The sequence below is a fragment of the Microcaecilia unicolor genome, chromosome 7, assembly GCF_901765095.1.
Source record: "Microcaecilia unicolor chromosome 7, aMicUni1.1, whole genome shotgun sequence".
Taxonomy (NCBI): Eukaryota; Metazoa; Chordata; class Amphibia; order Gymnophiona; family Siphonopidae; genus Microcaecilia; species Microcaecilia unicolor.
Genome location: NC_044037.1, coordinates 219308684 through 219335952, shown reverse-complemented (window position 1 = coordinate 219335952; position 27269 = coordinate 219308684). Strand labels below are relative to the sequence as shown.

The window sequence follows — 27269 nt, the reverse complement described above, 5'->3', positions numbered from 1 at the left end:
CTGAATCTGAGAGCTTGCGCCACAACATAAAGGAAAAGACAGAAGCAGCTACCAGGTAGTATGCGGAAAAATTCCCTTTTGAGAGAATCAGTGAAGATCCCTGAACGGAAAGTCTGTTTGCCCAGCATCTAAGAAAACCCTGCTTTCCAATGAGACTGGTGATTTGTGTAGACGGAAATAATTTGCCCAGCAACCAGAAAAAGTGGTTTGCTGTTTGCACTTATCTTCAGTAGTGAGTTGGAGCACCCCATATCTGTCTCTGAGTTATTGTTTCAAGGGGCATCAATGCCAGAGCCATGAAAGGAAATCCCTTCTCCCTGGAGAGAACCTTCTCCCTTGGATAAGAGTGTGTACGCACTGATACCCTGATGATCAAAGGTAAATACGGATGCTAGAGGCCACTAGAGCTGGACTAGCACCTGCATTTACCAGCGCAGCATGATCGGAGGAGTCTGGTGTGAGTGCGCCAGGGAATACCACAGAGCTCATTCAAATTATTTTTAAATGTAGTATTCTGATCATACAGGTGGAATAGCTCTCTTCTTCCTCCCTGTCCAGTGGACCCCTGGACCCCCCACCCCAAATCAAGCCCCTGGTGCCCTACTGCCCACCAAGCCCTCACCCTGACTGGGCACTGACATGGTGGAGCTGGAGCACTAGCGTACCAAGAGCGATGCAAGCAGCAAGGGGGTGCGTGGAGCAGGTGTCTGGCTGTCGGCTCTACCAGTCCCCTGCCCCCTCTGATGTTTCTTTCTCTTCCAGGGTAGGGGACTGGCGCAGCCGACAGATGCATGCCTGCTCTGCAACCCCCTTGCTAGGAGGAAAGGTGGATGGTGTGGCATGCTTCAGAGGGGTGTGGCACGCTGCAGGGCGTGAAGTATCATGGGACATAGTAGCGACCCACCCCAGGTGGCTAACAAGCTAGGAATGCCACAGGGCTGCAGGTCCAGTGGACTTCCAGCCCCCCAACAACCCTCCCTTCCAACAGAAGAGAGGGCTGGAGGTCACCGGACCTCCAGCCCACACCTGGTGGTCCACCGTGCCCCCTCCCTCCTCCTTCCAGTGCCACCTTCAAAATGGCAGCTCGATGCGCTGGGTGGGGCTTCCATATCATATCAGGGAGAAAACCTGTGACTGGGACACCTCTCTTACAGTATTTTGCAATGACAGGAAAACAAACACAATGAACAAGTATATCACCATGTAATTCTGCCTCACCAGCTGTTCCCTCCAGTGCTTCATAAACTATTCATCGGGCCAAGTGGTTTCAAGTTCACAAACAAATAAAGGCGGTCCATTTGAAGTAGAAGCAAAATCATTTTTATAAATGTGCAGAACTGCTTATACTGGCTGAAAGTAAAAAAATGTTTTATTTCCAATGTTTCTTGAGCAACTTGCGTATGTCCTAATTTGCTCTAAGAAAAATACAGGGAAAGAAGTGAAAAGACACCTCAGCTGGCAAAAAAAAAAAAAAGAGAAAAAAAAGCTTGCTCAATATCGAAAGCATAATAGGTATTATAGAGTAAACACTCAGTCGATGATGGTGAGCAATTTGTAGCCACCACTGATTTTATCATCAGATGGGCCATGTATATACACACACACCCTCTCTCTCTCTCTCTCTCCCTACACAAACACACACACACACATGCATACACATATATGACCACAATTAAAGGTGTGTGAACTTCTTCAAAACAAGTTTGAAGACAATTACAAGCACCTTTGAACATTGCTGAAGGTTTGTTGAATTATTTACCCCTCTCTTCGTTCACCCACCAAACCATAGTGTTCTTCAGGGGTGACCCAAGACAATCTGTCACCTGAAGCAGGGATGAAATGCCGTTCCTGTCCCCCCACCCCCCCCCCCCCCCCATGTCCGGTCTAGCATCTTTCCCTTCCCTCCTCAACCCTTTACCTTAGTTTTGTTTCCCCCAAAAGGCGGCAGGGACAGCGATTACCATAGGCTGCCCTGCCGCGGTGCCGCTAGCACCGGCCTCTTCACTACTTCGTCCTGCCTCTGAGGAAATAGGAAGTAACATCAGAGGTGGGTTGCAGTGGAAGAAGAGACCAGTGCCTGTGGCACTGCAGCAGAGCAATGTATTGGAACCGCTGCTGCCTTTTGGAAAAAAAACTAAGGTAAAGGGTTGGGGAGGGAAGGGAAGAGTGCTGCTCCTGGAGCATACCACTTGAGGTCCTTGCCTCAGTTGGCCTAATGTTAGGGCTGCCCCTGGCCTTTTCTCTCTCGCTTGCTCTCCTCCCTCTTTTCTTTCCTGCAACATCTTACCCCATCTATAGTTATACCCTCCTTCCCCCCCCCCCCCCCCCGAGAGTGAGCAGGAAAATTTATCAAAAATATTTTAGGGGGATTCAGCTCTTGTTTTTTTAAAGTAGTGGCTGAAGATTTGGATGCAGATACAGTAGGTATCTCTCTGTCCTTGGAGGGTTTACAACATACAGAATCAGTGGAGCAGGTGCAAAGGGACTGGGGATCACTTCTGCTCTCAAGATACTGCAGGAGCAGGTTTCCAGGAGTGAGGAGAAGGGGTGTCAAAAATCCCAGGGGGATTTTTAACAATTATTTTTAATGTGTGTTTTATGGGCTATGTAAAGTTTAAATTTTAGTGTGTGCTATTGGAATATGGTGACCACCAAAATGAAACGAATTAACCCCAAATAAAACTCCCAAACAAATAGAAACCAGCAAGACAAAACAGGAAGAAACAAAAAATTCACCCTGCACTCCTTTTATTTTAAATACCTGTACTTAATAAACAGAATACATTTACATGTGCAGTGCATATAGCCCTCTCCTGTTTCCTCCTCTTTCCCTCACTAGTTGATCAGCTACATGCTCAGAAAAGCTCAACAGTTATGAAGGCTCAGCCTGCTGCCTTCTTCCTTTTGTGCAAGTGAAAGGTGCTCATCACTAATAGAATCATGTACACACAGATATTTTATGCCTGCATACTCTCCCTAAAATGATAATTGAATTACCAGTTTTATGGCCTTTCATTGTCTCTAAATTGATACCACCCAGATGGTTTAAAATGGAGCAAGAGTGGCACCTGGTGGCCAAACAGGTTCATCTCAGTGCAACCTTGCTGTTCCTGATTTTTCTTTCTACCACTCTTCAGGTTATTTTCATTAACAAGAGGGACTTCAGTTTTTGCAAATTTGTGAGTATGCAAAATAAGTAGATAAATAACGAAAAACACCAGCAACAGAAAGAATGCATCTCTGAGGAATAAATTTGAATTCTCCCTCAAGCTGACCCAGATAGCTTCTATGTAGCATGAGAAAGAATTGCGTAGGCTGAATATTGATATTTTACCATGTATAGGGCTCAAGAATGTTGAAGAGTTGAGCCAATCAGAGACAAAACATAGCACCCCAATTATTTGATTCTTTCTTCTTCAAAATATTCATGAATAATTTCCCTGTTTTTGCTAAAGGTTTATTAGTGTGCTTTGATGTATTGAGTTTATGTTTTTTACTGCTGTCAAAGCAATGTTACTGTTTGTTATAGTTGTGCACCTAGTGAGTAATTTAAATAAACGTTATTCCATAGGTAAAGCTAGTGTTATGCACAGAAACGTTTTTTTTAATAAGACTAGACAGCTATTTGGGCGGAATTCTATAACTTGGCGTTATCAAGGGAATATAATTGATCGGGACGGGTCTCTTAGCTGACTTCACCCTGTCTTCATGACACTAGAGCACAAGGGTGCTCATCTTTAACTGCCCATTATAGAATAGCATTGCACGCTGATTTTTTTCAGTGCTCATTTTTGAGTGCCATTTACTGAATCGAGCCCTATGGGGGCAAATATGAAGGGCCACTGAATATACTCTCCTAAACTTAAACAGATAAGCTAACCAACTAAGTTACAAGAGCTATTTGTGTGGTCTTACTAAACAGATAAAATGACCCAAATAGCCTGAATGTTAGCAAAATCTGCAAAAACCTTTGGGTCCCATCTCCCTCTAAACATTTCCTGGTCTCTTCTTAAATGCATAACTTATGGCTGGACATCAAGATGGCTGCCTAAAAGTTATTCATTGGCTGGCCCTGAATTCTGGCAAAGAAGTATTTATGTGGTTAATTCCAAGCAAACATGTCTTCAAGGTGCATTTAATGAAATAAACACTGTCTCTGAAGATGGTTTGACTCCCTCATGTTAATTCTAAGTTAATCACATAAATCCTTTTCAGTAGTGACCCCTTGGGCTTTTGCTGTTTTGTAAGATACCATTACATTTTATTGATCATACCAGATATTTAATGTCTTAATTTACTGTTTTATTTCACTATTATACTGTTTATTATTGCCTTTATATTTTAAGGCCTCTTTTATCAATGCTTTGTCAGCATTACCGCACCAGGGACCGCTAGTGTGGTTTGATAAACAAGGCTATGATTTCTTATGTGAAAGTATGACATATTTGTTTCCCAGTGTCTGTTCTCTGTTTGTAAAGCTGTTGCAGAAGTGATTGTTTCTTCCCGCCTAAGCTCTGAGGAAAAGTAATCTGCACTGCTGTTGGCCAGAGGCCCCCTCAGTGTTAATGCTCTGGGCTCTGATTGGCCCTGAGGTTCAAAATTCAGCAAGAATCTGTTGGAAATGTTTAGTCCCAAAGAGGGAATGTGGAGAGTAAGAGCCTCTACACTGCGACCCTGTTCAATCCTGTAAGCAGTTATATTTTTCTTGAACTCCCCAGGAACTACTCAGGTAGTAAATAAGTGTTTAGTTAGTTTTATGTTGATACCTGCTTAATTTACCTGTTATCGTTTCCTAATTACACCCTATTCCTCTGTTTACTGTTCTACCTTGGTCTGATAATAAACCTATTAGTTTATTAGCTCTGTTGTCCTGGACTAAGAATCCTGATGTTTATGTATTTGGTCTGTGGGTGCTTTCTAGGAACTGTGGGATCCCTGGGATTGTGGCCCCAGTGTCCTTAGAAACCACCAGGGAATTAACTTACAGGTAGGAGACTCGGCCAGAGGCAAGCGTAACCCAGTGTGGTGGGGGGAAGGGTATGCCAGTGTAGAGTATATGCCCAGGTACAAGCAGGCCTGAGCAGTAAGTCTTATGCTGTACCCAATTATTAGTTTAGAGTCTGTACGTACAGATTTCATAATATTGTCAATTACTGTGAGCCATTTTTAGTCCTCAGCCAATTGTCTTTTGATAGAATGGAATAGCGGATATAAACAGGCACTTAAAATTATGTTTTTCTTAATTCTCCTTAATATGTAATTCCAGATTGTCCCTCCGCCTATCTGTAAAGTGGTGGGAGGGAAGAGTGAGCTGAGATGTAAGGGGACAAATATTCTGCAGAGTTGGAACTGCCTGTTCCTGGCCGGTTAATGGTTTTACATATTGGGGGGGAAATGTCTAGGAAATGGCCATTTTCAAGACAAAACATTTTTCTGGTTCAAAAATGGCTATGTTCGCCACTTGATTTTTGGACATTTTCAGAAAAATGTCCAAAATTGGATTTATATGTCATATTGAAAATGCCCCTCAGAGTGTATCTAGATTTTCAGAAAGCTTTTGACAAAGTCCCTCATGAGACACTCCTGAGAAAATTAAAAAGCCATGGGATAGGAGGCAACATTCTTTCATGGATTGGGAACTGATTAAAAGATAGAAAACAAAGAGGAAGATTAAATGGTCAATTCTCTCATTAGAGAAAGGTGAACAGTAGAATGCCTTAAGGATCTGTACTGGGGCTAGTGCTTTTTAACATATTTATAAATGACCTGGAAATGGGAATAATGAGTGAGGTGATTAAATTTGCTGATGACATAAAACTGTTCAAAATCATTTAATCACATGCATACTGTGAGAAATTGCAGGAGGACCTCAGAAGATTGGAAGACACGGCATCCAAATGGCAGATGTGGGCAAATGCAAAGTGATGCACATTGGGAAGAATAATCCAAATCATAGCTACTTGATTCTAGGTTCTACATTAGGAGTCACCACCCAAGAAAAAGTTCTAGGTCTCATCTGGACAAAGCATCAAAATCTTTTGCTCAGTGTGCAAACAGCAGTCAAAGAAGCAGAAGAGAATGTTATGAATTAAAGCTGCCAACAGGATCCAGATCCACAGGACAGGGTTGATCCAGTCCCGTGTTTACCCCAGGGCATGCTGGGACTTGTAGTCTTGCTTTTCTTAGGGAATGCAATGGGGAAATCAGAACTACGGCAACTTAATTGAATCATCTTTAGCCAAATTATCCAGCAGAAGGTAACAAGTTATTGTTGTTGTTGTTGTTGTTTTTTAATAAATCTGAATTTGCTCTTAAATCTAGCCAGAAAGAAAATTGGTTGGCTTGATTCAGGCCAGCTATTTGTGTGACCAGAGCTGCCAGACTAAATTGAGCTGATTATTGCTGAAAATCAGTGTTTATTGGCTAAATCATAAACCTGACCTGGCTATGCCTCTAAAGCTGTCTATTTTTCCCATCTAAATCTGACCATTGTGCATCTGGCTCAAGTGCAATCTGTGATTCAAAGTTCTTGTTTCAAATTGCATTTAGTTAGCAAGTTGCACCCTTTGTTAGCGCATTCGAATCTTCAGGCTGTTTTGCAGTCAGTGGTTTGGACTACTGCAATATTACATACCTAGGTTTGCCAGCCTCGCATGTTTAATCTTTGCAGATAGTCCAAACCTACTCAGTTGTACGGATTGTCCAAATTTGAACATGTTACACATGTTTGTATTTCTTTGCCCTGGCTGCCTGTAGCCTAGCATATTAGATATAAATTACTGTTGTTTGTTCATATGTGTTTGTATCATGATTCTTCTTTGTATTTACGTTCTGATTTGCAGCAATATACCCCAGCCCATACTTTTCGTTCTGCAACTACTTGTGGACTGGTGGTACTGGACTTTTGTGCCTTTTGTCTGGATTGCACAAGAAAGAGTATCTTCACTGTTGCTGCTTCTTTGGAGAAGAATAAACTGCCATTGGAGATCCAACATGAGAGAAACCTGATCACTTTCAAACAATTGTTAAAGCATTATCTGTTACATCTGGCATACGAACTGTCGTGATTGGACTGATCGTGTTATTTTGTTTTGATGTACTTGCAGCTCTGGTTTTTGTGGGGACTTTTCTATGGCCCTGTTTACTAAGCGGTGCTGTAGGTGCACAAACCTTTTAGCGCGCGCTACACCCATTGGAACATAATGGGTGTCTCTATCGTTAGCACATGCTAATTTTTAGCGCACGCTATAAACTTAGCATGCCTACAGCATGGCTTAGTAAACAGGGCCCCTAATGTTTTATTGTATGTGTTGCTTGTATTTTAATTTGGTTTGCTTGTTCTCTGTTATGGATAAGGGCAAATTATAAATAATAAATCTAAATCTAAGCACCCTGTTTACTAAGGCGCACTAGCATTTTTAGCATATGCTAAAAATTAGTACACGCTAACCATGTAGATGCCCATAGGAATATTATGGGCATCTACATGGTTAGCGCACATTAAAAATGCTAGTGTGACTCTAGCGCGGCTTCATAAACAAGGCCCTAAATCTTTTTAAAAGATCTAAATCTGTTTAGCTTTAATGAGCTAACTCCCAAAATTAACCAGTTAAAGCTTTTGGAATTTAACTCCTTAGGGTATCATTTACATTTAAAAAAACAATGTTCTTGCTTTTTTTTTTTTGTTACATTTGTACCCTGCGCAGTGGGCAATGGAGGGTTAAGTGACTTGCCCAGAGTCACAAGGAGCTGCCTGTGCCAGAAATCGAACTCAGTTCCTCAGGACCAAAGTCCACCACCCTAACCACTAGGCCACTCTTTGTGCTGCTGAGTTAAAAACAACTGGCAAATGAGGTCTTAAATTCTTACCAACTGTTTTGTGCATAATAGTTAAACTCATCATAAAGTTTCTTGAAAGATTAATAAATAGTTCTTATTTGTTTAATTAAAAATTTCTATAGCAAAATATAGCAGCACTATACAAACAGATGGTTGAGCATCAGACTGCTGACTAAAACATTTTCTTAGTTCATGAGTACATCTGGCTCACAGTGTGCTAACATACATTGCTTTCACATGAGATAATATACTAAAATAACCCTGACTGTGGTCATCTCAGGTCATTCAATAGAGTTAACTGAGTTTTCACTAACGGAAGCAGTGAATATCATGTTGCAGAGCCCTTTGTCTGTGTAGAAAGTTGCCAAAGGGGGTAGGTGCAGTAAAAGTTGGGCTTTTACTGCACTTTAATTTCTCTTGGGAGTGACTAACCTGCAGTAGCTCAGTACCACAGATTAGTCACTCCCACAATGTATGAATAATGCTGCTTATAATCAACCTCACAAACAGCATTATTCACACTGCCCTCATAAACAGCATTATTCAAACAGCATTATTCACACTCATGCTCCTGGGCACTCCTTAAAGGGGCCGCCCTGCAATTTCCTGAGCTGCCCCTCCCCCTTCCCCCCCCCCCCCCGATGGACCTCCAGTTACATACTCCCTTCCTGATGCTTACCCCATTCAACAATCCTCCTCCTGATGCTTCTCCCCAATTGAAGACCCCCTCCCAAAGCCCCTCCATCATCAAAATACCTCCCTCTCATTGGAACCCCCAGGCCTACCTAGCTTAATGCTTAAAATGGCACTGGCCGAAACACAAATAGTAGCAACATTCCATGCTACCAATCCCAGGGCAAGCAGTGGCTTCTCCATGTCTGTCTCAATAGCAGACTATGGACTTTTCCTCCAAGAACTTGTCCAAACCTTTTTTAAACCTAGATATGCTAATCGTTGTTACCACATCCTCCAGGAATGAGTTAATTAAGTGAAAAAATATTTCCTCCTATTTGTTTTAAAAGTATTTCCATGTAACTTCATTGAGTGTTCCCTAGTCTTTGTACATTTTGAAAGAGTAAAAAAATGGATTCATTTCTACTTGTTCTGCACCACTCAGGATTTTGTAGACCTCAATCATATCTCCCCTCAGCTATATTTTTCCCATGCTGAAGAGCCCTAACGTCTTTAACCTTTCCTCATATGAGAGGAGTTCCATCGCCTTTATCATTTTGGTCACTCTTCTTTGAGCCTTTTCTAATTCTGCTATATCTTTTTTGAGATATGGCGACCAGAATTGAATGCAGTACTCAAGGTGAGGTCACACCATAAAGCGAAACAGAGGCTTTATATTATTCTTGGTCTTATTTACCATCCCTTTCCTATTAATTCCTAGCACCACCACACACTGGGCAGAAGATTTCAGTGTACTGTTTACAACAACTCCTAGATCATTATCTTGGGTGTTCACCCTCAGGGTGGACCCTAGAATCAGGTAACTATGATTTGGATTATTCTTCCCAATGTTCATTACTTTGCATTTATCCACATTAAATTTCATCTGCCATTTGAATGCTCAGTCTTCCAATTTCCTAAGGTCTTCCTGCAATTTGTCACAGTCCGCATGTGTTTTAACAGTTTTGAATAGTTTTTTTCATCTGCAAATTTAATCACTTCACTTCTCATTCCGATTTCCAGATGATTTATAAATATGTTAAATAGCACTGGTCCAGTACAGATCCCTGTGACACTCCACTATTCACCCTCCTCCATTGAGAAAAAGGGCCATTAAACCCTACCTTCTGTTTTCTGTCCAATAACCAATTCTCAGTCCACAACAGAACATTGCCTCCTATCCCATGACTCTTAAATTTTCTTAGGAGACTCATGAGGAACTTTGTCAAAAGCTTTCTGACAATCTAGATACACTACATTATCAACGTATTTATTCAGGCATTGCATTGAACAATGGAAAATAGCGGGCTCAAAAATTTGAAAATAAATAAATGAAATACCAGCAGCCATGGTCTGCCTTGGAACAGTGTAAATTTTGGGGTTTATAATTTTTAAGTACAAGCATAGATTAACATTTTATAAATCTACGCAATTTTATATGCACACTCATTCGCACTCTGTCCAAACTCTACCCAAATACCTAGTACACCTGAATGTAACTCACCTTGAGCTACTACTAAAAAATTGTGAGCAAAATCCAAAATAATAATAATAATAATGCCCATCTTCAAGCCCACCAGCACAGTACACATCATCATGTCAAAAAATATGTAGCTTTACGATCATCAGAATTTTATCAGAGGTCACATATGCATGAAAATGGCATTATGGGATTGTCCCCAAAACGATTTAAAAATACAGTTAGTTCATCCAAATAGTATACATTATTTATAACATTTATAAGGGTACTGGAGGCACTGCTATAAGATCTCTAGTAATGGCATCGATTGGCTTTGATTTTGTAGGAGCTTTGTCTCCAGCACAGGGGCGTAGCCAGACACCCAATTTCGGGTGGGCCTGGGCCCAAGATGGGTGGGCAGAAGAACTCTGCCTTGTCCCACAAGTGATTTGGTCTCTCCCTCTCTCACCTGCATGCCATAAGGTCTCTCAAATATCCCCCCCTCCCCCACATACCTTTTAAATAGCAGATTTTCACCGGCAGCAAGCAGCAACTATTACACACTGCTCATGTTGGCCCCACAGCCTTCTCTCTGATGCAAATTCTTGTTTCCGCATAGGCGGGAATACATCAGAGGGAAAGCTGTGGGGCCGGTGAAAGCAGTATCAGTCACTGCTCACTGCAGGTGAAGATCTGCTATTTAAAAGATATGCAGGAGGTACAGTTGGGAGTTTTCGGCTGGTGGGGCTTGGGGATCCCTGTCAGCCACATCATAGGTGTGCTGCTACTTGGTGGACCTGAGCTCAAAGTGGATGGGCCTAGACTCACCCAGGCCCACCCTTGGCTACGCCACTGCTCCAGCACCAGCAGCAGCTTCAGGAGATCTCCCAGCACAACACATGACAAGTGGAAAGGCTGCAATGATGTTGCTGAACAGTAGGTGGCAGGAGCTCCTTTTGATGATGAGATTGGTACCAGAGTTGGAAGCAAAAATACATAGTAAAAATTTTTTTAGATACATTAAAAGCAGGAAACCGGCCAAAGAGTCGGTTGGGCCGCTGGACGAAAATGGTGTTAAAGGGGCGATCAAGGAGGACAAAGCCGTAGCGGAGAAATTAAATGAATTCTTTGCTTCGGTCTTCACCGAGGAGGATTTGGGGGGGACACCGGTGCCGGAAAGAATATTTGAAGCGGGGGAGTCGGAGAAACTAAACAAATTCTCTGTAACCTTGGAGGATGTAATGGGTCAGTTCAGCAAGCTGAAGAGTAGTAAATCACCGGGACCTGATGGTATTCATCCCAGAGTATTAATAGAACTAAAAAATGAACTTGCGGAGCTACTGTTAGAAATATGCAATCTGTCCCTAAAATCGAGTGTAGTACCGGAAGACTGGAGGGTAGCCAATGTTACTCCGATTTTTAAGAAGGGTTCCAGAGGAGATCCGGGAAATTATAGACCGGTGAGTCTGACGTCGGTGCCGGGCAAGATGGTGGAGGCTATTATTAAGAATAAAATTGCAGAGCATATACAAAAACATGGACTGATGAGACAAAGTCAGCATGGATTTAGTGAAGGGAAGTCTTGCCTCACCAATCTAATGCATTTTTTTGAGGGGGTAAGCAAACATGTGGACAATGGGGAGCCGGTTGATATTGTATATCTGGATTTTCAGAAGGCGTTTGACAAAGTGCCGCACGAAAGACTCCTGAAGAAATTGCAGAGTCATGGAATCGGAGGTAGGGTATTATTATGGATTAAGAACTGGTTGAAAGATAGGAAGCAGAGAGTAGGATTGCGTGGCCAGTATTCTCAGTGGAGGAGGGTAGTTAGTGGGGTCCCGCAGGGGTCTGTGCTGGGTCCGTTGCTTTTTAATGTATTTATAAATGACCTAGAGATGGGAATAACTAGTGAGGTAATTAAATTCGCCGATGACACAAAATTATTCAGGGTCGTCAAGTCGCAGGAGGAATGTGAACGATTACAGGAGGACCTTGCGAGACTGGGAGAATGGGCGTGCAAGTGGCAGATGAAGTTCAATGTTGACAAGTGCAAAGTGATGCATGTGGGTAAGAGGAACCCGAATTATAGCTACGTCTTGCAAGGTTCCGCGTTAGGAGTTACGGATCAAGAAAGGGATCTGGGTGTCGTCGTCGATGATACGCTGAAACCTTCTGCTCAGTGTGCTGCTGCGGCTAGGAAAGCGAATAGAATGTTGGGTGTTATTAGGAAGGGTATGGAGTCCAGGTGTGCGGCTGTTATAATGCCGTTGTATCGCTCCATGGTGCGACCGCACCTGGAGTATTGTGTTCAGTACTGGTCTCCGTATCTCAAAAAAGATATAGTAGAATTGGAAAAGGTACAGCGAAGGGCGACGAAAATGATAGTGGGGATGGGACGACTTTCCTATGAAGAGAGGCTGAGAAGGCTAGGGCTTTTCAGCTTGGAGAAGAGACGGCTGAGGGGAGATATGATAGAAGTGTATAAAATAATGAGTGGAATGGATCGGGTGGATGTGAAGCGACTGTTCACGCTATCCAAAAATACTAGGACTAGAGGGCATGAGTTGAAGCTACAGTGTGGTAAATTTAAAACGAATCGGAGAAAATTTTTCTTCACCCAACGTGTAATTAGACTCTGGAATTCGTTGCCGGAGAACGTGGTACGGGCGGTTAGCTTGACGGAGTTTAAAAAGGGGTTAGATAGATTCCTAAAGGACAAGTCCATAGACCGCTATTAAATGGACTTGGAAAAATTCCGCATTTTTAGGTATAACTTGTCTGGAATGTTTTTACGTTTGGGGAGCGTGCCAGGTGCCCTTGACCTGGATTGGCCACTGTCGGTGACAGGATGCTGGGCTAGATGGACCTTTGGTCTTTCCCAGTATGGCACTACTTATGTACTTATGTACTTATGACAACACGAAAGTCAGAGTAGCTAAAGAGAGAGCTGGAGATTTTAAAAAATTGCTGTATGCTATTTTCTCATTGAGAGGGTTAGGTTCTTCATTCGACAGTAATGGTTATTGCTTAGACTCTTTTTTGCTGCTATTGTCTTTTCTGACCTTGAAGCCTTCTACAGATGGCATGGTGAATAGACAAAAGGTGATTGCATCCCTAAAGAAAGAACTTTGGAAACTTTATGATAGGCCATTTCAACTTTGCAATACATAGTGATTTCATGAATGAGTTTACTACATAAGAACATAATTTAGCAGCAAGAATATGAAGAGCATTTCAATATAATGTCTAAATTTTGCAGAAAATGTCCAAAAATCCAATAGCAAACATGACCATTTTCAAAACAGAAAAATATCCTTTCTTTTTGTTTTGAAAATGGCCATTTGCTAGACGTTATTGTGCTAAGTGTGTCTACCTTTTTGGACCATTAAAAAAACAAAAAAACTGTGCAAGGAAAAACGCAAAAATCAAGCCATTGGTATGTAGGAGGAACCATCATTCTTAGTAGACTGGCCACACAGACATCTCAGCAGAGCAGTGTGGCATCCTAGGGGACACTGTAGTGAACTTCACATAAAAGATCCCAGGTACACATCTCACCATTACCCCCTTATATTGTATAGTGAGTCCTCCAAAACACACCAAAAACCTACCATACCCAACTGTATTCCACAGTAGCCCTTATGGCTGCAGGTGCCACCTATATGTGGATACAGTAGGTTTTTGGTGGGTTTTGGAGGGCTTACGCTTTCCATCACAAGTGTAACAGAGTGGGATATGGGCCTGGGTCCCCTTTTCTACAGTGCACTGCACCAACCACTAGGCTACACCAGGGACCTGCTTGCTGCTCTAATAGGCCTGACCATAATATCTGATGCTGTCATACAGACTGGTATGTACTGTTTCTTTCACATCTTTGGGGGATGGGAGGAGGTCAGTGACCACCGGGGGAATAAGGATGGGGGGTCATGTCTTAATCCCTCCACTACTACTACTACTACACTATTTAGCATTTCTATAGCGCTACAAGGCATACGCAGCGCTGCACAAACATAGAAGAAAGACAGTCCCTGCTCAAAGAGCTTATAATCTAATAGACAAAAAATAAAGTAATCAAATCAATTAATGTGTACAGGAAGGAGGAGAGGAGGGTAGGTGGAGGCGAGTGGTTACAAGTGGTTACGAGTCAAAATCAATGTTAAAGAGGTGGGCTTTCAGTCTAGATTTAAAGGTGGCCAAGGATGGGGCAAGACGTAGGGGCTCAGGAAGTTTATTCCAGGCGTAGGGTGCAGCGAGACAGAAGGCGCGAAGTCTGCAGTAGTGGAGAAGGGAACAGATAAGAAAGACTTATCCATGGAGCGGAGTGCACGGGAAGGGGTGTAGGGAAGGACGAGTGTGGAGAGATACTGGGGAGCAGCAGAGTGAGTACATTTATAACTTAGTAGAAGAAGTTTGAACAGGATGCGAAAATGGATAGGGAGCCAGTGAAGCGACTTGAGGAGAGGGGTAGTATGAGTAAAGCGACCCTGGCGGAAGACGAGATGGGCAGCAGAGTTTTGAACCGATTGGAGAGGGGAGAGGTGACTAAGTGGGAGGCCAGCAAGAAGCAGATTACATAAGTACATAAGTACATAAGTAGTGCCATACTGGGAAAGACCATAGGTCCATCTAGCCCAGCATCCTGTCACCGACAGTGGCCAATCCAGGTCAAGGGCACCTGGCACGCTCCCCAAACGTAAAAACATTCCAGACAAGTTATACCTAAAAATGCGGAATTTTTCCAAGTCCATTTAATAGCGGTCTATGGACTTGTCCTTTAGGAATCTATCTAACCCCTTTTTAAACTCCGTCAAGCTAACCGCCCGTACCACGTTCTCCGGCAACGAATTCCAGAGTCTAATTACACGTTGGGTGAAGAAAAATTTTCTCCGATTCGTTTTAAATTTACCACACTGTAGCTTCAACTCATGCCCTCTAGTCCTAGTATTTTTGGATAGCGTGAACAGTCGCTTCACATCCACCCGATCCATTCCACTCATTATTTTATACACTTCTATCATATCTCCCCTCAGCCGTCTCTTCTCCAAGCTGAAAAGCCCTAGCCTTCTCAGCCTCTCTTCATAGGAAAGTCGTCCCATCCCCACTATCATTTTCGTCGCCCTTCGCTGTACCTTTTCCAATTCTACTATATCTTTTTTGAGATACGGAGACCAGTACTGAACACAATACTCCAGGTGCGGTCGCACCATGGAGCGATACAACGGCATTATAACATCCGCACACCTGGACTCCATACCCTTCCTAATAACACCCAACATTCTATTCGCTTTCCTAGCCGCAGCAGCACACTGAGCAGAAGGTTTCAGTGTATCATCGACGACGACACCCAGATCCCTTTCTTGATCCGTAACTCCTAACGCGGAACCTTGCAAGACGTAGCTATAATTCGGGTTCCTCTTACCCACATGCATCACTTTGCACTTGTCAACATTGAACTTCATCTGCCACTTGCACGCCCATTCTCCCAGATTGCAGTAGTCTAAACGAGAGGTGACAAGAGTGTGGATGAGGGTTTTGGTAGAGTGCTCGGAAAGAAAGGGGCGGATTTTACGGATGTTGTAAAGAAAGAAACGACAGGTCTTGGCGGTCTGCTGGATATGAGCAGAGAAGGAGAGAGAAGAGTCAAAGATGACCCTAAGGTTTCAAGCTGAGGAGACAGGGAGAATGAGAGAGCCATCAACAGAAATAGAAAATGAGGGGAGTGAGGAGGTGGGGTTGGGGGGGAAAATGAGAAGCTCAGTTTTGGTCATGTTTAATTTCAGGTGGCATTGAGACATCCAGACAGCAATGCCAGACAAGCACGCTGAAACTTTGGTTTGGATGCAAGGTGAGATATCAGGGGTAGAAAGGTAGATTTGGGAGTCATCAGTATAGAGATGGTAGGAAAAGCCATGGGATGAGATTAATGAACCAAGGGAAGCAGTGTAGATAGAAAAGAGGAGGGGACCAAGAACAGAACCCTGAGGTACGCTGACAGGCAGAGGGATAGAAGTAGAAGAGGATCCACCAGAGTGAACACTAAAGGTGCGGAGGGAGAGGTAGGAAGAGAACCAGGAAAGGACAGAGCCCTGGAATCCAAGTGAGGACAGGGTATCGAGAAGTTTGCTGTGATCGACAGTGTCAAAAGCAGCGGAAAGATCAAGAAGAATGAGGATGGAATATTGACCTCTGGATTTAGCCAGTAATAGGTCATTGGAGACTTTAGTAAGCGCAGTGATCATTTGGTAATTTAGGGCACCTTTTTCTGACTTAGTCGTGATAAAATCAGGTCTAGACCAAAACATCTAAAATTATAGCCCTGGACATTTTGTTTTATTCCATTATGGTAGAAAAACATCTAAGTTTTGGGAAGGCCCAAATCCCACCCCCAATATGCCTTGGACATGCCCCCTTGTGATTTGAATGCACTGCAGACGAACTTAAAATGTGTTTTGAAAATAGTGATTTGGATGTTTTGGCAAATAAAGCATCCAAATACCACTTTGTACCACTTTTTGGATGTTTTTTTGGTTCAAAAATGTGTCCCATAATCTCACTTTTTCTGACCATATTTAATAGGACTGAAATTAATTTGGGGAAATGCCAAGGTCACCATAAAAATGGACGTATCAAATGTATTACCTTCTATAGACAAGCATTTGTCCATTGAACCCTCAATTAATGTTTCGATTGACACCTCTCTGGTTTAACCAAAAAAATTAGAATTCTAATATAATATTGGAGAAACAAGAACTCAGAACTCATATTTGTAAATACTGGTGTTGCTTTAATCATAAATCTTCCAGATCCAGATTAAGAGTCCGTGACCATCAACTTAATGTCAATCTCTGTTCTGTTCAAACATTTACAGCATCCTTCTGGCAGTTATCCCCTTACTCCCTAAACCACCACCCCCTTCACCTCCACCAACACTTACTGCTGCATCCTGGTGTGGTCTAGTGAGAGTAGGAGCAATCCTTGGTTTTCCCTAACCCAGTGGATACAGTTTCAGAAATGGCACTGCTTGAGCACTTGACCTTTAACATGCGTTATTGCCATAACATGGCTTAGTAATTAGGTCCCAGAGTTCGCAAGTCAGATCTCCAAACCCACAAGAAGTTCAAGAGTTGGTCAATTAGTTTGATTACATTTAGGGAAAAATAAATTTCAGTATGACCCTTTTAGACCTGAGAATTTGCACTGGAGTTGGTTCAGGTTTGATTGATTTAAGGAATCCACAGCAGGCAAGCAATGCAGATTCCTGAGAACTGGTGAATCTGAATTTCTCCAAATTCACAAAGCAATTTTCAAAACCCAAGCTGGAAAAATCTAAAAATTCTGTCATGCATGCTGAAATTCACAGCTCAATCTCAAATTTTCTGCGCATTTCTAATTCCAAACAATAACAGACCCTTCCCTTCTAGGAAGAAAACCAAAGTGGGCACCTACCTCAGGTTTAGATAAAAAGCAGGCATGAAATGTTGCATAGTACAAGAACTATTCATATTATTTCAGCTTCAGACAAATTTTCCAATTTTCAGTACGTACAGAGGGATGTTTAATATTTGCTTTTAGTTTTCAGCTAGCCCTTTGGTACCATGGCTTCGGACCATGCAACCCGTGGGAGTTACATTATTAACATTACATGCCTGAATCAAACATTTTCTAAAGAAGGCAATTCATTATTTTGTGTTGCAGTGTTCTGCTGTGTGTTGTTTGCCTTACTCAAGGGAAGATCTTGTACGGTGGTAAATAATTCATCATAGCCATTAAATATTGATCTGCTTTGCACTGTTCTCAACCACAGAGTAAGGTTAGCTTTGTTTTTTTTTTGTTTTTTTAAAGCTTCCTGTGGATTACGTATCAATAGGAAGGCTTTTACCTAATGTTTTGAAAAATTTTATTAGAGTACGATGTGTGGTATTGATATCTTTTTTAAATGATGGATAAAACAAGGTGGCTATCATGTTAGTTCACATGACAATATAGAAATAAAAATTAATAATAAAGGTGTTATACATTAACAAACCTTTATTTCTGTTCTTTTAATGATGTAATTGTAGCACTTATTAACTTCATCTTTAAGCTGAATATTTATTGTTACAGTGGCATAGCCACAGGTGGGCCTGGGTGGGCCGAGGCCCACCCACATAGGGCTCAGGCCCACCCAACAGTAGTATACGTTTAGCAGTAGCTGGTGGGGATCCCAATCTCTGCCAGCTGAAGACTTCCCCCTGATGGTAACGAAAATGCTGCTCTCCACGATACTGGCACCTACGCTTGCTCAGTTTTCAGCGCATGTCTGCTGTAGACTGCCAAGATGGAGAGAAGCATTTTTCCACCAGCTGAGATATTTTTTTGGTGCGGTGGAAAACACTTGGTGCCCACCCACTTCTTGCCTAGGCCCACCCAAAATCTGCTGTCTGGCTAAGCCCCTGTATTGTTATATCCTGACAAAACCCATGGGGGCTCGACAAAAAAAGCTAGCCTCCTAAATTTAGGAACCTAAGAGGTATGTTTAATAAAGTGCCATATGGGTTTGCATTTACCACATGGGGCAGAGATATACCTCATGTCACCACATTATATGCAATGTCAGACAGCTCTCGCTATCTGACACCACTCTTCCCTCTAAGCTTAGCAGGAGTCATTCAACTGCATTGCTGCCAGTAAAGGGGGTGGGGGGGGGTGGTGACACTTCAATATTGTGTTTTCGATAACTAGGGATGGGCAGGTTCCTTGGAGTGCTGCAGAGCTTGCTGTCCCTCACTATTGAACATATGACAATGAAACAGCACCCCTCACTGGCAGGACTGTAAATGGAGGACTCCCACCCAGCACAGAGGGCACAGTGGCACTGCAGATAATGCAGTGCGATTTGTACACAAATAATGTGCAATGCCATACCAGCACTCCCACCAAACTCATTCCCCCCTCCACATCTCAATTCTCTTTGCCGACCCCGTTGATTGAATCTCCCCACCCCAACATCCAAGTTCTCACCTTAGTACAAGCCTGATCCATTTCCCTAATCCCCTAAGCCAATGATCAAAATAGTCAACCCCCCGGCATATCTTTCTGATCACCCTAGCCCTCCCCAATCAGCTAAATCCAAAAGGCCCTACCCCACTGCTATGTCCTGAACACATAGAATCCAGAGAACCTTCCCCCCCACCCACCTGCCACTCAATTACCCCATGGCCTAACTCAAAGGTGATCATTGGTGGTACATTGGGCCAAGTTAAAAGCAGTCCCTCTCTGCTCCCAGCTGTCCAGCTCCGGCTCCCAAAATGGCTGCCATGACCCCTAATGGCAGTTTCGTGGTACTACCACTAGAGGTGAGCCTGCCATATAAGAAAGTAATCTTCTTACATGGCAGGCTGACCCCTAGTGATAATACTGCTCCTGCCTGAAGACCACTGGATTACCAGGGAAACTAACAGAAAGCACTTTCGGGGATGGGGGGCTTTTAGTGGCTGGGAGAGCTTGACCAGAGGGTCGGGGAAGTGATGGGGGGGTTGAGAACAGCACAAGCCTTGCAGACTCCAGCCTGGGAGCATTAGGCCATAGCTTTGAGGCCTGATGCTCTCCGGTACGGTAAAGCAACCCCAGTTTTTGGCTGTGGTTATTTTACTGTGATTTGCAACGTGCAGTGTGCACCCAGTACACATTGCAAGTCATGTTTTGGTTTTTACATAGTAATGAGCTGCTTTACATGCATTTGCATGTTTTGCATCCCATTACTGTGTAACCTGTGCTGACCTGAATATCACCATGGTAGGGCAAGTCAAGCTGAATTACAGCCCTGTAAGTCACATTAAGGGGCAAATAATGTGACTTAAGACCACCGGTTCACAAGAGCCGGTTGTTAATTTTTTATGAATTTTGTGAGCCGGTTGTTGAGCCCTTCAGCACAGCTCATGGAGCAAGAAGAGGTCACAGCAGGTCACTTCCTCTTCCTGCGTCAGCTTAGACCCAACTGTTTATGTGAACCGCAATCTCGCAGTTCACATAAACAGTTGGGTCTAAGTCGGCGCACAGACATACCAAGTCACACACATCTTGCATATGACACACGCATTGGGCACCAAACTCCAGCCTTCCCACCACCGCGTTCAACCCCTGCGGCAACAGGAAATTATGTCACAATAACTGACTGCGGCAGCGAGAAGGCTTTGGGACCGACGCTAGCAGTGGTGTGTAAAATGCTAGCACTAGCGTCAACCTCTGGAGGGGAAAAAGATGCCTTTACAGGTAAACATGTGGGGGGGGGGGGGGGGTCAGATGAGGAAGAAAGTGCTGACTTGCAGGATAGGGGATGGCAGGATTGGGGCACAGCTGCATCAGGCTCCTCTGAAGAAGGGATAAGGTCAACCACATGAAACGACATGATATGTAGACATCAAAAGGGGTGTCTGCCATGGGGAGGGGGTTTGGGGGCAGATAAAAGGGATGAGTGTGCCATGGGGTGTGGGGGGTTCCTTCCTGCTAAGCATAGTATGGGAAGGGCAGCAATGTTCTAAGTGCACCAGGTTTGATTTTTTTTTTTTTTTTGGGCGGGGGAGGAGAGAGAGCCTATTGATAACCATTTACTAGCACACCACTGCTTAAGGCCATAATGCAGCTTGATAACTTCCCCCTAAATGACAGCAGAAAAAGACATGCATGGTCCATCCAGTCTGTACAACATGGTGGTCGGAGCTAGACATTCCACTTTGTGCAGGTTAACCCTGGCATCACAATCAGTGCAGGTGAGAATTTGATACCACGCATATCGCATGTAGGCTGTTCTATAAGAAGCCACAATATTACACCACCCTACCAACAGCCTAGAGAGTGGATTTATTATTATGGCCTCTGCTTAGTCACATTCATTATAACAACAATTAAACCAAATTCCAATCATATAGCTAATTAACAGGTATCTGCAGGACTTAGGTGATGATAACACTGACACCAGCTCTATGGCTGACGTAATTGCTCGTGCCTAAATGTTAAGGGCCAGATATTTAGCCGGTTGCAGGCAGAGCGTTTACTGTCCTCCGCCAGTGTTATACCCAGATATTCAATGCCAGGTCATATCCAGCGAACTGCATTGAATATCCAGATTTACTTTGATCACTAAAAAGTTAACCGGCTAGGCCAATATTCAGCACTAATCAGTTAATTTTTTAGTGGTTAAAGATAGGCCACTGTAGGCCTATTTTGACTGCTCAACATAGCTGGTTAGGCACTGAATATCCACGCCTAACCATCTATGCCGCATGATATAGCCGGTTAGCAGCTAGCCATTAACTGGGATAGTCAGCAGGAGATAACCAGTTATATCCCACTGGGTATCCATGGTTAGGCACTTAAATGCTATTTAACCAGCCAGGAGCCATTCCTAGCCGGTTAAATAGTTTTGAATACCTGGTTCAGTAGTAATCTAGAAAGGAAAGTAGGTGCTAATGGTCCTTTATAGAATAGGCTACTACCTGACACCTTGTTACAGAATCACCTTCCACGTGTAAGCTGTAATACCCAACTAATTCAGTACTATTCTATTGACACAGGAATTAGTGTTGTGATACATGTCAAGTTACTGTATAGTTAGCACTGGCAGGTGCTAACAGCATGCATTAATTCACACAATAACTGATTAATGCAGCTTAATAAAAGGGCCCTAAGTTTATAGCTGAAAATTCACCTCTGCATTATATTGTTAAATATAGGACTGCCATTCATTTGCCTAGATTTAGGAGCCTAATATAGGTGCCTAGTGCTGAAAATTACTGTTAAGTTCTTAACTTTTTTCCTTGTCTTAACTCTACCATTCTTGCCATTAATTTCAGGATACCAATGAAACTAGGAGCATAAATTTAGGCTTCTGGGCCTAGTAAACTTTCAAAGAAGATCCTAAACTCTTTGGCTATTGGCCTCATGGAGTTTAAATATAATATAAAGCTATGTTCATTTATAAACTAAATTGCCTTCAGAGTTGTTCTTGCTATTTGTTGGCATAAAGAACTATGATACCAATTATATTTAACTGTTATACATCCTGGGTTATTAGATTATTGCTACTATTTCTCCGCTACATGGGCCCATTAACTAATAGGCTTCAAATGGAACTGAGTTCAGTAAAATTAAGATGCTGATACACAGTGGGCATTGCGGTGTTACAATGGTTCTAAAGTTAAAATAAAAATAAATCTTGTCTAGGTAAAACTCCTCTGCTGAGAATATACAGCATTATTAAAGCAGGAACTGGTGTTAATGACTGTGACAATATAACATATTCAAAGCAATGCAAGGTATTGTAGGAGTCTCCAAGACTGGCAAAGGATTATTAAATTATCTTCTGGGGAACTGTGGTCATAGGGACAATCACCAGTTCTTACTTGAAATAATGGTAAACAACTACAGTATCTGGGCCTACCCAGCCTTGTTCACAGAGGCTGTACGTACAGTAACTTGTAAAACTCTTCACATTCTTATACATTTTCACATTCGTCTGTCTAAAAAAACACAATTCAAAAAATGCATTAAAGTAAGTTATTTTCATTGCAGGCTTGTTGTCCTCCTATAGTTTGAGCTAAATCTCCGGTTGTAGGCCTGCCACAATGATTTTGTTAGCTATATTAGCCCCTTATCTGATCTGGTTTGTGAAGACTGAGAGAAAGGAAGATGTTGCAAAATACAGGGAGACACTAGAAAATATTTTTAAAAACACCTGTTCCCATAGATGAATGAGATGGTGAGATGAATCATTTTTCAGCAGGACAGTGATCCCTAAGCATAAAACCTAAGAAACAGTGGGGTGGCAGAGCCAGAAAAAAGTTAATATTCTTGAGTAGCTTAGTCAAAACCTAGACCTAAATCCAACAGAAAATCTGTGGCAACACTTGAAATGCAGAGACAACCGATGATTCCCAGTCAACTTAAAATAGATCAGGCTCTTTCAAGTTGACTGGGAATCATCGGTTGTCTCTGGCTTTCAAGTCTTGCCACAGATTTTCTAGACAAAATAGGTCTAGAAAAATGGGCAAAAGCCTTCACCATCCCACCATGCAAAATTGGGAGACACCTATTCTAACCTACTCATAGTTGTTAGTGCTGCAAAAAGGAGTTTCCACTAAGCATTGAGTCAAGGTATTTGAAGACTTATGCAATTAAAACTTTTTGATTTCTTTTTGTTCATTACTGTTTCTATAATTGTTGTTCCAAACTGAAACAGACTCCTACTTTTAAACACTTTGAATTGTTCACATACAAAGGTGTGAACACTTTTTAAAAATGTGTATCTTTTATTGAACTTTTCCCAAAATGACATATCACAAATGCAAAGCTGACAAATTACCGTGCAATCAAAAGCAATTCTCCAATTAACAATAGCAAGCTGCCAAAAACTTTAAAAATATTGCTTAACTGAACAAACTTCCATCCTTCCCCATCCCTCTCCCTCTAAAGGACTTATCCACATTTCATTTAAAGCTTGATCTCATTTACATTTGTCCTGAGATACCGGCCTAGAGAAAGAACCAGGGTGTTTATTACCTTTATTAAAATACCCAAGGTGTTCTTGCAGCCATGAGAAATTTCATATGGTTTAGTGCTTAGGGTATGAGCTAAGCAGCTCATTATCTCCTTATCTGAACAATTTTAGCATGATCATACTGTATCAGAGGTTTTCTTCTGTGCTAAATCAGTACAGTAGAGCATGATTATTAGCACACATTAATTATCAAATGATTAGCACTCTTTATTGTCAGCCCCAAAATATTATGATACCTAATCTGTGTTAAGTCACCAATGTGACTCCAGCCATAGTACCAGCTGGAAAGACACACTGGTGATTTAATAAACCTTTCTGGCAAAGAAAAATAATATTTGGTATACTCATTCTCAGCACAGCTGATGGTATCCTGAGACATTCCAACTGTTTTTTTCAGTTACAACTCATTCAGGAGACAGTGAAAAAATACAGTGATATTGGAAAAAAACTAAGAAAAGAGCTAGAAGTGAACGGCACTGCTGAACTGAATTGATGAAACTGTTCTAGCTAAAAAGAAGGCGGCAGAGAAGGCTGGAGCAGTAGAGATGGATATAAGATTGATTGATTTATTTGTATTTTCCAAATATAAGATCAAGCAGTTAACAACAATATACAGTATAATATAAATAAAATCATGCAACACATACACTCACAATAGACGTAGAATCCAGTTTCAAGGCCAGAAAATAAAATGCCATAATAAGAATAGCCTCAAATTATTAAAAATCCCCAAATCCAGAAATGAAATGTTAAAACATTTGAACACATTATTCAAAATAAGACAGTAGGATGGCAATTCTATACAGGGGTGCCTACTTTTCTTTATAGAATACTAGCCTATATTTTAGATATGAGTACTTATGCCAGCTGCAGGGCTGATGTAAATAGTCACATCTATTTATTATTATTTAGTTAGATTTTGCTCACACCTTTTTCAGTAGTAGCTCAAGGTGAGTTACATTCAGGTACTCTGGATATTTCTCTGTCCCAGGAGGGCTCACAATCTAAGTTTGTACCTGAGGCAATGGAGGGTTAAATGACTTACCCAAGATCACAAGGAGCAGCAGTGGAATTTGAACCAGCCACCTCTGGATTGCAAAACCAGTGCTCTAACCACTAGGCCACTCCTAGATTGCTGAAAGCCACATACATTATTGTATTCTATAATTTATACGTGGGACTGTGCTTTCTGCCGATGCTCAACCCAGACTCCACCAATGTGTATGCCTATGCCCACTTCAAACCATATGCCATCATCATTTAAGCACTACAATAGCATGTAACTGGAATATTGGCATTTACGTGCATGGGGGTCCTTTTAGAAAGGTGCGCTGAAAAATGCTTGTGATAGTGTAGGCAAAGATTTTGGGTGCATGCCAATCCATTTTTCAGTGCTCCTGTAAAAAAATGCCTTTTTTAAAATTTTTGCCGAAAATGGGCGTGCGGTAAAATGAAAATTGCTGCGTGTCCATTTTGGGTCTGAGACCTTACCTCCAGCCATTGGCCTAGTGGTAAAGACTCACGCGGTAACCAGGTGGTATTGACCTATGTGCATCAAGTGCCACTTGACGCTTGTCCGATACATACGTCCGAAAATAAAAAGTATTTTTCCGACGTGCCTATCAGATGCGCACCAAAAATGAAATTATCACAAGAGTCACGCAGTAGTCAGGTGGTAACACCATTTTGGCGCACATTGGGCACGTGTAGATGCTTACGTGGCTTAGTAAAAGGGCCCCCTTAGTGTGTAAACGCCAGTATTTTGATCATTTACACACGTTCATTGCACCTACATGCTGGCACCTTCTTTACAGAATTATCCCTAAAAGTCTATCAAAATTCCTAATACTGCTTAAACATATGTAAAAAATATCACTATAATATCCTGATAATTTATATAATATTAATCTTAAAGTGGAAATCAAACATGAATCAAGGTTCAACATTAGGAGTCATCACTCAGGAAAAGAATCTAGGCATCATTGTGGATAACAAGTTGAAATCCTCTTAGCGTACAGCGGCAGCCAAGCAACCAAATAGAATGATAGGAATTATTAGTAAGAGAATGGAGAACTAAAACAAAGAATATCATCAGTTCAGGAAAATTTGGAAGTGGAGGGTGGACAGGAGGTGGGGCAATAGTATGCATACTATTGCCAAAGCCATATGTATTATATCAGAAATGTATATTCTTTCTCAATATGTCATGAACATGTTCTGGCAAGATATTGTTGCTGGAGTTTGTTTGCCATGGTTAATAAAATACAAAAAAAAAATACCCCAAACAAACAAAGAATTTCACAGTGCCTCTGTATTGCTTCATGGTGTGACCACATCTTGAATATTGTCGCCAATTCTGGTCAACACGTCTCAAAAAAGATACAGTGGAATTAGAAAAGATATAGAGAATGGTGATGAAAATGTTAAGAGATAGAATGATTTCCCTATGAGCAAAGGCTAAAGAGGTTAGGGTTGTTCAGCTTGGAGAAAAGACAACTGAGGGCAGATAAGAAAGAGGACTATAAAATAATGAGTAGTGTGGAAAAGGTAAACATGAATCAGTTGTTTACTCTTTCAAAAATTACAAAGACTAGAAGACATGTACATTTAAAACAAACTGGAGAAAATATTTTTTCACTCAACACATAATTAAGCTTGAAATGCACTAATGGAGGATATCGTACAAGCTGATGTTCCTGTAATAAGCCAAATGGGAACAGATTGATGGGAACATTGGACTCTAAAGGGTTAAAAGAAGTTTGGACAAATACCTAGATGAAAAGTCTATCAGCCATTATTAAGGTGGACTTGGGGAAATGCACAGTTTATCTCTGAGGTAAGCAGCATGGACTATCTATGTTTTGGAGTCCTGTCAGGTACTTGTAAACTGGATTGACCCCTGTTGGAAACAGGATACTGGGCTTGATGGGCCTTTGATCTGACCCAGTATGCCAAATTTTTATGTTCTTGGGATACGCTAACCTAAGTATAAAAGCAAATGTTAAAATAACATCAAGTTTCAAAGGCCTGGCTAAAAAGTCAAGAGTAAAAGGTCGGGTAGTTATTTCTAATAGAAGGCTGTGTGATACTGGATTCATGAGCTATGACATTACATGTAGATGACTTCAGGCTCAGTCTTTCAAGGTCACACACTGGAAAGTGCAGAGGTAAATATCCACAGCTCTGGTAGTGGAGATAAATGCAAAAGGACAATGCAGGTCTGCCCATCCATCAAGGAGAGAGGGCAGTAAATGGGTAACAGGGGAAACCACAGCTATTTTCATCTATACAGGCTTTTTATTCCACCTGTGGTTTGAATAAAATCTCTTATTGCAGGCCTGCCACAATGATTTTGTTAGCTGCACCAGCTCCTTACCTTAAATTTGTCAACTTCAGCCTTTGAACAAGTTGCATGGTAGGACAGAACCTGTGACAGAAAAAAAATCAATCAGGTCTGACACTATTGGATACACACTTTTGAAATGTGCTCAAACTTTGTTCCTGAAATCATAATACTATGCTACTGTAAAGAAGTATGTAAAGGTTTAACAAGCCCATTACTGTAGTTCCACATCATGGATGTATTGGTGAAATTGTTGGATCGTTCTGTATATATTTTGACAATGGAATTATTGTGTACTAAACATTAGTAAACAGGGGCCACAGTATAAACATTAAAATGAACCCTTTATAAACACTTGCCTCAGAAAGACATATAGTCCATTCTCACTTTCTGTGCATTCGGTATTCATGGATGTGCTTATT

General features: G+C 41.9%; 1 protein-coding gene across 1 annotated transcript in view; it reads right to left on the bottom strand.

Moving 5' to 3' along the window:
• The window catches only part of PDE11A (phosphodiesterase 11A), a 544360-nt gene that overhangs the window by 173243 nt on the left and 343848 nt on the right, over nucleotides 1-27269 (bottom strand). The window contains exon 10 of the mRNA XM_030210333.1: nucleotides 26881-26931. Coding sequence (XP_030066193.1) covers nucleotides 26881-26931 — 51 coding nt within the window. The remainder of the gene's footprint in view (nucleotides 1-26880; nucleotides 26932-27269) is intronic.